Source organism: Alosa sapidissima, chromosome 10 (genome assembly GCF_018492685.1).
Source record: "Alosa sapidissima isolate fAloSap1 chromosome 10, fAloSap1.pri, whole genome shotgun sequence".
Classification (NCBI taxonomy): Eukaryota; Metazoa; Chordata; class Actinopteri; order Clupeiformes; family Clupeidae; genus Alosa; species Alosa sapidissima.
Genome location: NC_055966.1, coordinates 36,279,749 through 36,292,146, shown reverse-complemented (window position 1 = coordinate 36,292,146; position 12,398 = coordinate 36,279,749). Strand labels below are relative to the sequence as shown.

Below are 12,398 nucleotides of genomic sequence, written 5' to 3'. Positions count from 1 at the left end.
TATATATACCGTATTTTCCGTTTCTTAATATAGTTCTATAGATATATATATACCGTATTTTCCGGACTATAAGTCGCACCTGAGTATAAGTCGCACTAGTCAAAAAATGTGTCATGAAGAGGGAAAAAACATATATATAAATATGTTGCACCTGAGTCGCAGTACCGGCCAAACTATGAAAAAAAGTGTGACTTATAGTCCGGAAAATACGGTATATAGATACTGTATATGTAGATATAGTTTTTTCTATATTTTTTATATTACCTTGCCTACTGGCTGATATGTCCATATTTATTTTATGTTGGTCTCTAGACTTTATTCTTGCACTGTTGCACTGTTGGACTTACTCATTTGCACCATCACCATGACACTCACTCACACAGAGCACCTTACCTTACTATGCACAGAGAATCACAGGCTCAGTCCCTGCCTCAGTCATTGCAAGCGCCTCATGATTTTTGTTATTTAGTTTAATTTGTATTTTAGTATATTTAGTATATTCTTTATCTTCTACTGTCCTTATTGCTTAGTTGTGTTTTTTATATTATATACTTTTAATTACTTTGTTCTGCTGTTAGTGAATGTATGTGTGTTGTCTGTATGCTACTGAGACCTTGAATTTCCCCTTGGGGATCAATAAAGTATCTATCTATCTATCTATCTATCTATCTCTCTATCTATCTAGGTGTGCACGGCCGGTGTCCAGGCTCTGGGCCCCACGTACTGCCCAGGCAAAGAGCCCTGCGGAGGCTCCTCTCACCTGCTCCAGCCCCTGCCCTTGGCGCCCTACACCTTCCCCATGGACCCTGAGCTGCAGCACTGTGGCCCGGAGGTGCACCCGCACCTGGTGTGTCATCCAGGCGAGCTCCAGGCTGCGGGCCTGCACTACCGGAGCGTCCAGAGGAGGGCGGACCGTAACAGACTGGCAGACAGCAGGGGTGAGCCTTGCAGGACACAGAGACTCTACTCCTACACTAGTCATGGACTACAGACTCTACTCCTACACTAGTCATGGACTACAGACTCTACTCCTACACTAGTCATGGACTACAGACTCTACTCCTACATTAGTCATGGACTACAGACTCTACTCCTACACTAGTCATGGACTAGTCATGGACTACAGACTCTACTCCTACACTAGTCATGGACTACAGACTCTACTCCTACATTAGTCATGGACTACAGGGTCCATATACTGATGATGAACTCTTCAGTGGTCAGCAGTTTTTTGTTGTGTGTTTTTCTTTTTTTTGTGGCAGAATGTTCTGGTCTGTGTGCATGTTTGAAGAATAAGAGTTTGTCCTCTTTCTCTCTCTGTCCCACTAGTTGACTCAAGGCAGTCCTCTCCCAACCAGGGCATTCTGCGGATGCCTGGGACTGACCCGGACTTGCACCCCTATGATCCAGAGGACCCCTACTGCCACTACCCTACCTCCCTGCTGCACATACGCATCGGTACAATGAGTCTGTTCAGTCTAATGTGATAAAACTACAACAACATCAGCAGTAATAACTATGTAGACACATAATGATATTTACATTTACTGTAATATTTCCTTTGATCAGGTTTAGAGTAACATATCTGATTATTCTGGTCTGGTGTGTGTGTGTCTGTGTGTGTGTGTGTGTGTGTGTGTGTATGTATCTGTGTGTGTATGTACAGAGGAGCTGTGTGACAGCATCGTGCGTTCTCACCGAGAGACCTCTCAGTACCCTGTGGAGGAGCTGCAGGCTCTGCGGTGGAAGATCTTCACCAGAGAGGAGGTCCAGATATACCACAGCAAGGTACACAGGCGTCCAGCAACGGCCAGCGCAGACACCGTACCATACCATAAAGCTCTTTCCGCTCCACACACACACTCACATGCCATGTTTTGTTTTGTTTTCCTTCGGTGTTTGGCCACAGATTCAGCCCCTCCCTTCTTGATTTCAGTGGTTAAAAATCAAGAGGCCTTTGACATGTTCACAGTTCACACGCTCTATCTCTCTCTCTAACTACTTTCACTTTCTCCCTACTGTTGTCTCTCTCTTTCTTTATTTTATATTCTCTCTTTCTCTCTCTCTCTCTCTCTCTCTCTCTCTCTCCCTCTCGCTCTCTCTCTCTCTTTGTCTCCTCAGACGGTGGATGAGATGTGGCAACTGTGTGCCGATAAACTGAGTGACGCCGTGCAGTTCGTAGTCGAGTTTGCCAAAAGGTTGCCAGGGTTTCGTCAGATTCGTCAGGACGACCAGATCAATCTGCTTAAGAGTGGTGTGTAACTGTCAGTCTCACAGTGACCCAAGACATGATACCAATGCCTCCTTTTCTCTTTCAAATGTGCTCAAGAACTTTGCCGCCAATAGCACAGACTCCCAGAGTACGAGATTGAGCCTCTGGCATGTCAGTCAAGCAGAAGAGTATAGGTGATTGGTCAAAAGATATAGAGGGAGGGGATAGTTCGGCATATGGCTAGTGCTTTCTGAGCAGGCCCAGCATATAAGAGCTGTACGCTCGATTAGCAGGCAGAGGCATCACAGAATCCCACTCTTTGTTTGCTCTCTGTCACCCCCCCAGGCTCAATGGAGGTAGTTCTTGTCAGGATGAGCAGGCTGTTCAACACAGAGAACAGCACTGTTTATTTTGATGGAAAATTCGCTGGGACTGAAGTTTTCAAAACTCTCAGTAAGTCACTCATTCCTCTGAACTCACACACAGAATATGTTTGTAAGTACAAGTTTGACAAGAAGATTAGGTCTAGGAGCAATTTAATAAACATGGATTTGACACAAAATGATTGTGATATTCTTCTTTTACCTGTTTAGATAAACACAGTCCAAAACGGAATGCTGTGATTGTTTTATTGCTACATACACAATGTTAACTGTGATTGTTTTATTGTTACATACACGATGTTAACTGTGATTGTTTTATTGTTACATACACAATGTTAACTGTTTTCTTTCTCTGTGTGGCCTAGTGTGTGGTGACCTGATCAGCGCTGTGTTCGACTTCGCTCATAGCATGTGTGCACTGAGGCTGACGGAACAGCAGGTGGCGATCTTCAGTGCGCTGGTGCTCATTAACCCCGGTAAGAACTAAGACCCAAACGGAATTTTGAACTGTTGTTTGTGTACTCCAGAAGGAAGTCCCCTCCTTGTTGTTTTACGATCTGATGTTTATACACATTTCCCCTCTGTGTCTGGCAAGAGTGCCGAATGTTGAAATTTTGCTGGCTCAACTTTTGGCTTCCTTACATTATTTATTTATCCTATGTGTGTGTGTGTGTGTGCGTGCGTGCCTGTCTGTGTCTGCATGTGTGTGTGTCTGTGTGTGTGTGTGAGTGTGTGTGTGTCTGCATGTGTGTGTGTGTGTGTAGACCGCCCTGGTCTTGAGGACAGAGGCCGAGTGCAGAGGATGAGGAAGGACATTGAGCTGGCACTGAGTCACATCCTCCACAGGGAGCACCAGGAGAGTCTGCTGCACAGGGTAAGAGACCCGCACACTGGACAAGGGCGGTATGGTTGTTTATAAATATAATAGAATAAGAAAGCAAAAGAGAGAGAGAGCAAGATAGAGAATATTTCAAGAAGAAAAATAGGTACATGGAGGAAAGCCAAAACAAATTCTCAAAAATGAAAGCATCAAGACTTTAAAACACAGATGAGGAGGGAGAGGGAGGGGATGAGTGGGTAACACCTGAAAGGGAGACCTGCTGGCCAACTTGGCAAAAACAGGGCAGTGGGCAGTACGGTTTCCTAATGTAGCATGGCTATCATTAGCCTGCAATGGCCATCATTAGCCTGCAATGGCTCCTGCACTGACCGCCCTGTTTGTGTTTGTGTGGTCATTCAGCTAGACGAGAAGGTGGCGATGCTGAAGGCCCTGTGCTCTCTGCACATCGAGAAGCTGCGCTGGTTCCAGCAGCTCTATCCACTGACTGTGCACTCCAGTTTCCCACCCCTGTACAAAGAGCTCTTCGGATCTGACGCAGAGAGGCCGGGAGTCTCCCCTCCCTGAAACCACAACTCATATGCAATACTCATTTACACACACACACACACACTGTACTTGCTCACACAACATACACTTTTCACATGGACACATGCACTCACATACACACGCACTGAAATACATGCATTGTTCTAATCTATGGATCACCTCCTAAATATTGAAATCTATATTTTTCTAATTGTGATAACAAACGAAACAACGTTCAGTAGATTCTCATAATGTCAGATTCGGAAGCTATTTTTGTGCAGAGACTATTTTGTAGAAAACAAAGCAAGCGAGAATGCAGGAGAACAGCAACTCAGTATTTTTTCGTAGCCAAGATGAATAAATGTGTTATTTGTGTCGTTATCTTCGTGGGCTTTGTGCTGGGATATGCAGTATGTGTGTCTCCTTGTGAATTAGAATTATCCACTGTGCTTGTGTGTTGGTGCTAAGAAGCTATGCTGATTGAATGCAGGCCATGCTCTATGCTGTAGGCTATGTGCTGAGTCATTATAGCAAATCAGATGCAATTTATTGGGATGTGTTGGCTACACTGTGACTTTGAAGAATTAGAAGGAGATTATATTCATGTTTTAACAACCAAAAGGAGAGAGGGGGAGAAAGGGTCCTAATTTAAACGATATGCAAAAGTGTAAAAGTCTGTCATCAAGCAACATTCTCATGCTTGGACTATATAGTCAATGTGTTACATGTGGGAGCATTAAGTGAACTCATCAACATTCATGCTTAAGGTACTTAGAAGGACAGGAAGTGTTGTTGCGTTCAGTTTTTTAGCTTAAGGTCCTTGCCATGGTTAGCAAATTGATTTTGCCTGGTTATTAAAATAGCTTTAGTTAGACTTCTGGTTGACTTTGCACTTTGTCCATCTTTCAAACTAGGGCCCATAGAGAATTTAATGTGATCCAGTTAATTAGCTTATCATGTAAAGGATATGCAAGCTGTATGTAAGGTAATATACATTCTAAGTTGTCAAGTACAGCTCGAGTGGTACATAGGAAGCTTGTTCAAAGCAGTTTATCAGTGCCCTGATGTGTCTTAGCCGAACAGACTGTCTTATGGCATATTGTAATCCCCGGCAGACGTAAGCTATTTCAGAGATTGTGAAGAGGAGTTGTGATTATATCAGGACTGAGCAATGCCGTATGCAGCCATTTAGCCGCTAACTCATTTCTTTCTTTAAAATCGGATTTCTTTTATCTTTCTGTCCTGCCAACCACCTTTGTTGGCCCCTGGTGTCTGTATTTCTAGCCCTAACATGACTTCTTGTGGATACAATGGATGAGAGAATCAATAAACTGTTTCAATGATATGAGTGACAATGTGTGGCTTTTTAATGTATCGATAATACATGTATTGTAATGTATTATACTGTCTCAATAATACACTATATAATGACATGTTGATGATGCACTGTAGAATTTTGATGACATCATGAGCATAACGAACCTTAAGAACAACAAAGAACAACAACATTCTGTGTATAAAGAACCTTTAAGAACAACAAAGAACAACAACATTCTGTGTATAAAGAAGCTTTAAGAACAACAAAGAACAACAACATTCTGTGTATAAAGAAGCTTTAAGAACAACTGCAGACAAAAAGAAGAAAAAGAAGAGCTGACTATTGATTCAGTGAACATTGTTGTGGATGTAGGTACAGGTGGCATTCAAAACAAAATAGACCCCCCCACACACACACACTTAACAATGGCAGGGGGAAACTCCCTTTAAACAACAGTGAGACCCCGTGACCAGAGCCTGGCCTCAAGGGGAAATTAGTTGCATACGATTGGTCAGTGACTGAGAGAGGTAGAATGACAGGACAGGGACTTATTCAGAACCCGAAGAGAGAGGGGGAGGAGAGAGAGGAGGAGAGGAGGAGAAGAGAGAGGAGGAGAGAGAGAAGAGGAGAGAGAGAAGAGAAGAGGAGGGGAGGAGGAGAAGAGAGAGGAGGAGGAGGAGAGGAGGAGAGAGAGAAGAGGAGAGGAGAGGAGGAGAGAAGAGGAGGAGGAGAAGAGAGAGGAGGAGAGAGAGAAGAGAAGAGGAGGAGAGAGGAGGAGAAGAGGAGGGGAGGGAGCAAGTGTAATGGAAAGCCTGATGGAGGTGCATTATAATTAAAACAGAATAATGTTCGTGTTAAGCAAGTAAACAATAAACAGCAGGTGCACCTTGAGCAGGCAGACACTGTTACCGTGACAACACTGCTGTTACCGTGACAACATTTATAAACAGCAGGTGCACCTTGAGCAGGCAGACACTGTTAACGTGACAACACTGCTGTTACCGTGACAACATTTATAATCCGGCAACTGCACTGTAAGCGTGCCCTGTCAGCATTGACAGTTCAATTCCATATGATGCAATTGTGCGTGTGTTTGTGAGTGTGTGCTCAGAATGCAAGTCAAAATGTGGCAGTGGAAGCTCATTGGTATCTCTCCGGCTGGTGTATCTCTCCACAAAGTTACAAGAGAATTTCACTGTCAACACTTTTAGCAGCCACTATAACAAGCAGGGCATTACTACAGTGCTACACCAAAAGCTGCCAAGCTAAGTGCAAGGATGATGTAGGAGGCCAGCCAAGGGGATAAGGCACTAGCAGCACCCGTCCCTGGTGGTGTTTCAGCTTGGCTTGGCTTGCTGCGCTCTGAGGTGACATTGTTGATTGGCTCACAGTCGCCCGCCACTCCTTTGATCCCTCCCATTTCCTTGCTCATGTAGTGGCCGACGACCGACGCCATGTGCGTCGTCCCGTTGAGGTACCGCTTGATGACCTCAGCCCAGAAGGGCATGGTGACCTCCGTCTTCTTGCCCACCATCTTGACCCGACAGCAGTAGCCAGGTTTGATGGCAGCGGTGTGGTCCAATGTGAGAGACACGTTCTCGCGGTACTTGTAACCGCTCCATACGGAAACATCCGCTCCCATCCCGGAGCGGTTTTCCCTCAACTGGATGATTTCCGGAATTTTGACCGAGAAGTTAGTTGTCAGCATGTGCTGCATACTGAGACTTGGTTCCCAAATGTTGAGTTTCTCGTGCTTCGTCTGCATGTACACCTCCTTAACTATCTCCTTGCTGTTGTTGTTGGCCATGCAAATGGACTCCATCAACTCCTCAGAAGGATGAGTGATGACATTAATCTTTTTGGTGTCGTAGGACATTTTGAAAACAAGCAGGTGGTATGGATCACGATTGACGGTCAAAACTTCATATTCCTGATACCAGTACTCCTGCCCTTCCCAGGGGAGAAAAAATACTTTCATGGCGGAGTGAACATTTCCCAGGCCATATTCGTTCCTCCCAACAAAGTTATGATTGCAGATTTTAATGCTGTAGTCTGGAACGCTTCCATTTTGGCCCGATTTCCACTCCAGCAACTCATAGTTCTTCCTGTTTTGCAAAAACTGAAAATTATTAGTCAGAAGCTGCTGGCCTCGCAGGGAATAGTAGCAGTAGAAGCCTCTTTCCTCCGTCATGAAGCCCAAAGCACAGATGCCCCAGGGCCTGCAGACAAACTCCTCTCGAGAAGTGTAGTTGTTGTAGATGCTGAATGCGTTGAGGGGGACTGCATTATTTCTGCCTTTTATTTCTGGTGAGATCCATCGCAAGTTGGTTGTCTCACCTGGAGTAGAGAGGTCCACAGTTTCAGCTAGATGTATAGGCACTTTCAGACTGGGTTTGACTTCCATCAGTTTGGGATCCAAGGCACCGCCTGGAGAAGTTTGACAGGGAAGACAAAATCATTTAGTCAGTGACGGTAATTGACAATAATTTGGCAAATGTATTGTTGGTGTGGCCTTACAAACAATCTATCAATCAAAGCTTGCTGACATCTTGTAACGTGTTATAGCCGCCTCCTATTTAAGCATACACACACACACACGCGCGCGCGCGCGCACACACACACACACACACACACACACACACACACACACGCACACACACACACACACACACACACACACACACACACATCACAAAAAATATATATTCTTATAATGGAATTACTATATCATCATATTTGGTAAATAGTTACTATTATAGTAATTGATTCATCTACTAACTGCACAACAGTAAGCCTTATTTCACTTTATTCTGACTTCTTCGTTCTCGTCATTCTAACAAACCCTCCCATGGAACATGTCCTGTTACTGTGGGACAGAAGGCTTTTACAGTAGAAAGGGCCATCAGTTCTAATAGTTAGGAGCAAAACAAAGTTGACATATCAGAAAGAAGAATGGGAATGTCTAATGGATGTAAGAATGGGAATGTGTAATGGATGTGTTTGTCTATTTGACATACGCCAAGTCTTTCACCCACAGCAGCACAGTGCATGTCCAGGATCTAAAATTAGTCCTTGGCCACTGGAGCATTCTGTGAGAGTTTTCCATTTGAAACACTCCTCTAGAACATGCTATGTGTCCAGACAAACTGAGGCTACAAAGTATCTTTAAAATGCATAAAGAAGCTCTGGGATGAAGCTATATTAGGCTACATAAACTATACTGACAAGAACAGGACATTGGTCATGACAGGTCTATTTTATTATATGTAGTCAAAAATGCTTTGCTTGAGCATTTATAGATATTGCTCAATGAGATATTAGTAGCTAGCAAGTGGATGCTAGGACTAATGTAGCTATGAGCAAGGAACATGCCACGCTGCAGGCATCTAAAACCAGCCAAAGGCATGTCATTATGGTTTGTGAGAGAAACTCAGGAACTCATTATCATAAACAGCCGCATATCATAAACAGCCAATCATTATTTGAGTCATTGGGAAGCATATCAATATACACATCTGAGTATAATAATCTCCATTATTTATCTGCTTGTTGAGATTACATTTACAGTTACATCGTGGCTTATCATTATCATCAAGTATATATGCATAGTGCGGCCTCTCTCCTACTTCACGTATTCTAACTGTCCAGGCCAGCACTCTTAAAGTTTAAAAGTATACACATTGAGTGAAGCCTGCTCCTATCCTCCCTCACTTTATCATTATCATCATCAGTAGGCTACTTGATGATTTACGACCTCGACAGCTTAACCTTCTCCTCTCACTCTACATCCAAGAATACTTAAGTGTCTTCCATTTCAGTGTTTAGTCGTAACTTACGATCAAGTTCCTTTTCAGAGATGGCATTCTCCTGTGAATTTGCATGGTGTGCCCAGTGCAGCAGAAGACACAGTATCATAACGTCCACCAGCTCCATCTAAAACAGATGTTTATGGTTAAACACAGGCTGACTTGCCCAGCCTCGGCAGACACGGTGGCAACTAAACGCTGCCACACGGCACAACAGCACTCTCGCTCTACCAGCAGCACCAGTGAGTAATGAGAAAATTACATAAACGTAGCGAGCGGTACAACAAATATTCTCATTATCATTACAGTAAACATGCTTTTCCTACCGTACTACCGAATCATTCGAGGTGAATGCTGATTGTAGCCTCGGCATCAAGGAGCTTGAGCAGGAAATTCCCAACCCTTCTGAGGTTGAATAGCACAGGAAGGATATCAAGCCATGATTACACAAGTTTTCCAGGTTGAGAGCCAACAGTAGACAATATCATGGCAAAGCTCCCCTCAGAGCGGAGGATGGAGTCACTTCAGGCCCACACATTGGGTGGCAGCCTCTCCAGACAGGCCCTCTTAGGAGTTTGCGCAAATGCATAAACATTCACTCAGTGGTGAGGTCTCACAATAACGGCGTCCTCACAATGGCTGTTCACAGGAAAGGCCATTGCAAGTCGTTTTTTTCCAACAAACCCATTCCACTGAGCTCTAAAGCTGTGATGCCATGAAAAACAAAAACAAGATTCTAAACTTTAAAGTGTTACACACTTAAATAAACAGAAATAAACTCCTTATAAGGAGAAAAAACGGAAACACAAAAGCACACAACCTTTAGAGTCACTTGGCGGGATTCCAGTTATGGAATAAGCTGGAAAATGATGTAAAGAAGATGAATCGTTTTATCTCTCCAAGGAAAAAGTAAAAAAGCAATTTCTGTCTAATTATGTCTAATGTCCAATGTCCACTGGACAATCATGCTATACTAACTTAAGGCCACCTGGTCTGATTTCTGTTGATCGTAATTTCTAGTGTTTCCCTACTGTGGTTTGGGGGGTGGAGGGGTACAATTAATTACATTACAATAATTATTGTTGGCTACTATTTGACAAAATCGTAATACTACAAAGACAAGTCCTTGATGGTTGCGAAGCAAAGATTCATATAACTACTGTAATGTTCAGTATGTTCATAAAAGAAGTCAGTGGAGGAGTGTAGACATATGGTAGACATATATATCACAATAGCAGAAATGTAGCAGTCGATACGAGTGAAATTCCACAACTCAATACAGTTCAGTTCAGTTTAACGTTATTGTCCCAAAGGGAAACTTGTCTCGCAGTCAGGTACACATAAATAGCACAAGATACACAAAGACACAAGATGGGGTAAAAGACACAGGTTGATATAAGTTAAGAAGGTTAAGAAAGAAAATAAGAAAGAAAGAAACTGTCTTATCAATCTACGTTTCTGACAGATGCTCATCAGAATCGTTTCTGTGCAATGAAGCAAAATTGTGCAAATTTAGCAGGCGTATTGCACTAGGAATAAAATACTTTTTTGTCCTATTGGACTTGAACTTGGATACCCAAATCGATACCACGGTCAAATAAATAAAAACTATAAATCCAATGTACTTCAACATAGACTACACTTCTTTATTTAAAAAAGTGTCATAGCATTCAGGTAAACAATTAAAAAGAAGCAACTCTTAGCATTTCCAAAAATGAATAATGCATGCTTTCAAGTATTGAAACAGTATTGTGCATCACAGACGCCTTTTTATTAAGGCACAGTATTTTAATTGCATAACAGTTACCCTGGCAGAACATGAGAAAAGACTTGGAGATAATGGCTCTCTGGGTAACGAACAGGTAGCCTGAAGCTCAGAGACTAAGAGAACAGAGGCACGTGTAGCGCCGCACTTTAAAGCTGCAGTTGGCAAGTCTGACAGATTGAGGGGACTTAGCCAACATTTTGAATGTTTACAACTCTCATGCCCTTTCCCCACTACCACCGAGCCAGTGTTGTAGTACTCAAGTCCGAGACTCGGACTCGAGTCCGAGTCATTAGCTAAATTTAGAGACTTGTGACTTGACTTGGATTTGAGCACCGAATGACTCGAACTTCGACTCAGACTCGTGCATTCGCACTCGCGATGACTCGACTTTTTTTTGTAATATATCATAAGGCTATAATTGTGTATGTCATTAGGATATAATTCATTTGCTATATGATTTTAATATCTAAATGATTTGTAATGCTAATTTTAGTGCAAGAGAATGTTAGGCTACTGCTTCGTGTCATACATCACAAGTCACGTCATGTTCACATGCAAAGCAAACTAACGTTAACTTGAACACCAAAATGCCTGGAGACATGGCCGCCGCCATTTCAATGTAGTAGCCTATTGCCAGGCAATATTAGTTCTTAGACATGACATTACCTAAGAGCACCCTCTCATCGAATTTGTGCTCGTCAGTGTGCACTAGACTGCACCAGACTGTGATTGACAGTCAGATCTCACACAGCCCTGCTCTGATTGGACCAGAAGAACCGGGAGCTGTGGATTTTGCAAAACAAGTAACAGGCTCTAGGTGGAGGTAGAAGTGCGGGTTTTTTTCTAAAACCGGCTGATTTACGTTGTTCTGTCGGAGCATAGTGTCAGTTTCAGTGAATATGATCAAAACAAACTTGCCAACTGCAGCTTTAATGTAGCAGGGGTGATTACGCTTCCCTGAATTTCCCCTTCTTCCCCACATGTCCTGTGCACAGTTTGCAGTTGCCCATGCCTCTGGGGTAGGTAGTAGTGGTGTTTGGCTTGGGTGTGACAGGAGTTGGTTCCCACACTGGGGAGCCCTTAGGTTTTCATGTAGCCCCCTCCTCTGCCTCTTTTGCCACTCTCTCAAGGCAGAGGTATGTGGTGGCTTGTCTTTTGATGTATGCTTTTATATTTGGATTCTGTCATGTACTTGTAATGAGGACAGTTCTCATGTATTTTGCACCCTGCGCATGAGAAGGTTATAACGGTATACAATAATACATATTTCTGTGAGCTTCCTGAACTGAGCTCACACATGCATTGATACCAACAGGGTTGGGTCAGATTACTTTGAAATGTAATCCATTACTGACTACAAATTACATGGTCATTTTTGTAATCAGTAACGTAATCAGTTGGATTACCAAAAACATGTAACGTAATCTGATTACTTTAGGATTACTTTTAGATTACTTCAATAAATATGCCCATTAAGTAAAAGAAACCACCACAGAATTGATGAAAGAATTCTCATTCTATTTTTCTCCACTCTTCTCCAAACAT

At 43.0% G+C, this 12,398-nt stretch overlaps 2 protein-coding genes across 7 annotated transcripts in view; one reads left to right on the top strand and one right to left on the bottom strand.

Annotated features, from left to right (window-relative positions):
* Window positions 1–5,306, top strand: part of rorc (RAR-related orphan receptor C) — a 40,892-nt gene extending 35,586 nt beyond the window's left edge. For all 6 annotated transcript variants that reach the window (XM_042106810.1, XM_042106812.1, XM_042106811.1 and 3 more), the window contains 8 exons: window positions 686–938; window positions 1,330–1,458; window positions 1,667–1,788; window positions 2,122–2,254; window positions 2,558–2,665; window positions 2,961–3,071; window positions 3,360–3,469; window positions 3,836–5,306. In XM_042106810.1, the coding sequence (XP_041962744.1) occupies window positions 686–938; window positions 1,330–1,458; window positions 1,667–1,788; window positions 2,122–2,254; window positions 2,558–2,665; window positions 2,961–3,071; window positions 3,360–3,469; window positions 3,836–4,000 (1,131 nt within the window). In that variant the 3' untranslated portion in view covers window positions 4,001–5,306. The remainder of the gene's footprint in view (window positions 1–685; window positions 939–1,329; window positions 1,459–1,666; window positions 1,789–2,121; window positions 2,255–2,557; window positions 2,666–2,960; window positions 3,072–3,359; window positions 3,470–3,835) is intronic.
* LOC121720565 (natterin-3-like) lies at window positions 5,172–9,570 on the bottom strand. Its single transcript, XM_042106820.1, has 3 exons — window positions 9,412–9,570; window positions 9,116–9,212; window positions 5,172–7,706 (listed from the first exon to the last, which is right to left on the bottom strand). Exons 2-3 carry the CDS (start codon window positions 9,210–9,212, stop codon window positions 6,517–6,519), a joined length of 1,287 nt encoding a protein of 428 aa, XP_041962754.1. The 5' UTR covers window positions 9,412–9,570; the 3' UTR covers window positions 5,172–6,516.
* Between the last annotated feature and the right edge of the window lie 2,828 nt (window positions 9,571–12,398).

What these genes read in the sequence shown, in the direction of transcription:
- LOC121720565 (XM_042106820.1), bottom strand. Translation starts at nt 9,212, where the DNA reads ATGGAGCTGGTGGACGTTATGATACTGTGTCTTCTGCTGCACTGGGCA. An exon ending in CTCTGAAAAGGAACTTGATC is followed by an intron (nt 7,707 to 9,115) that starts GTAAGTTACGAC and finishes AAACTTCTCCAG; the next exon opens with GCGGTGCCTTGGATCCCAAA.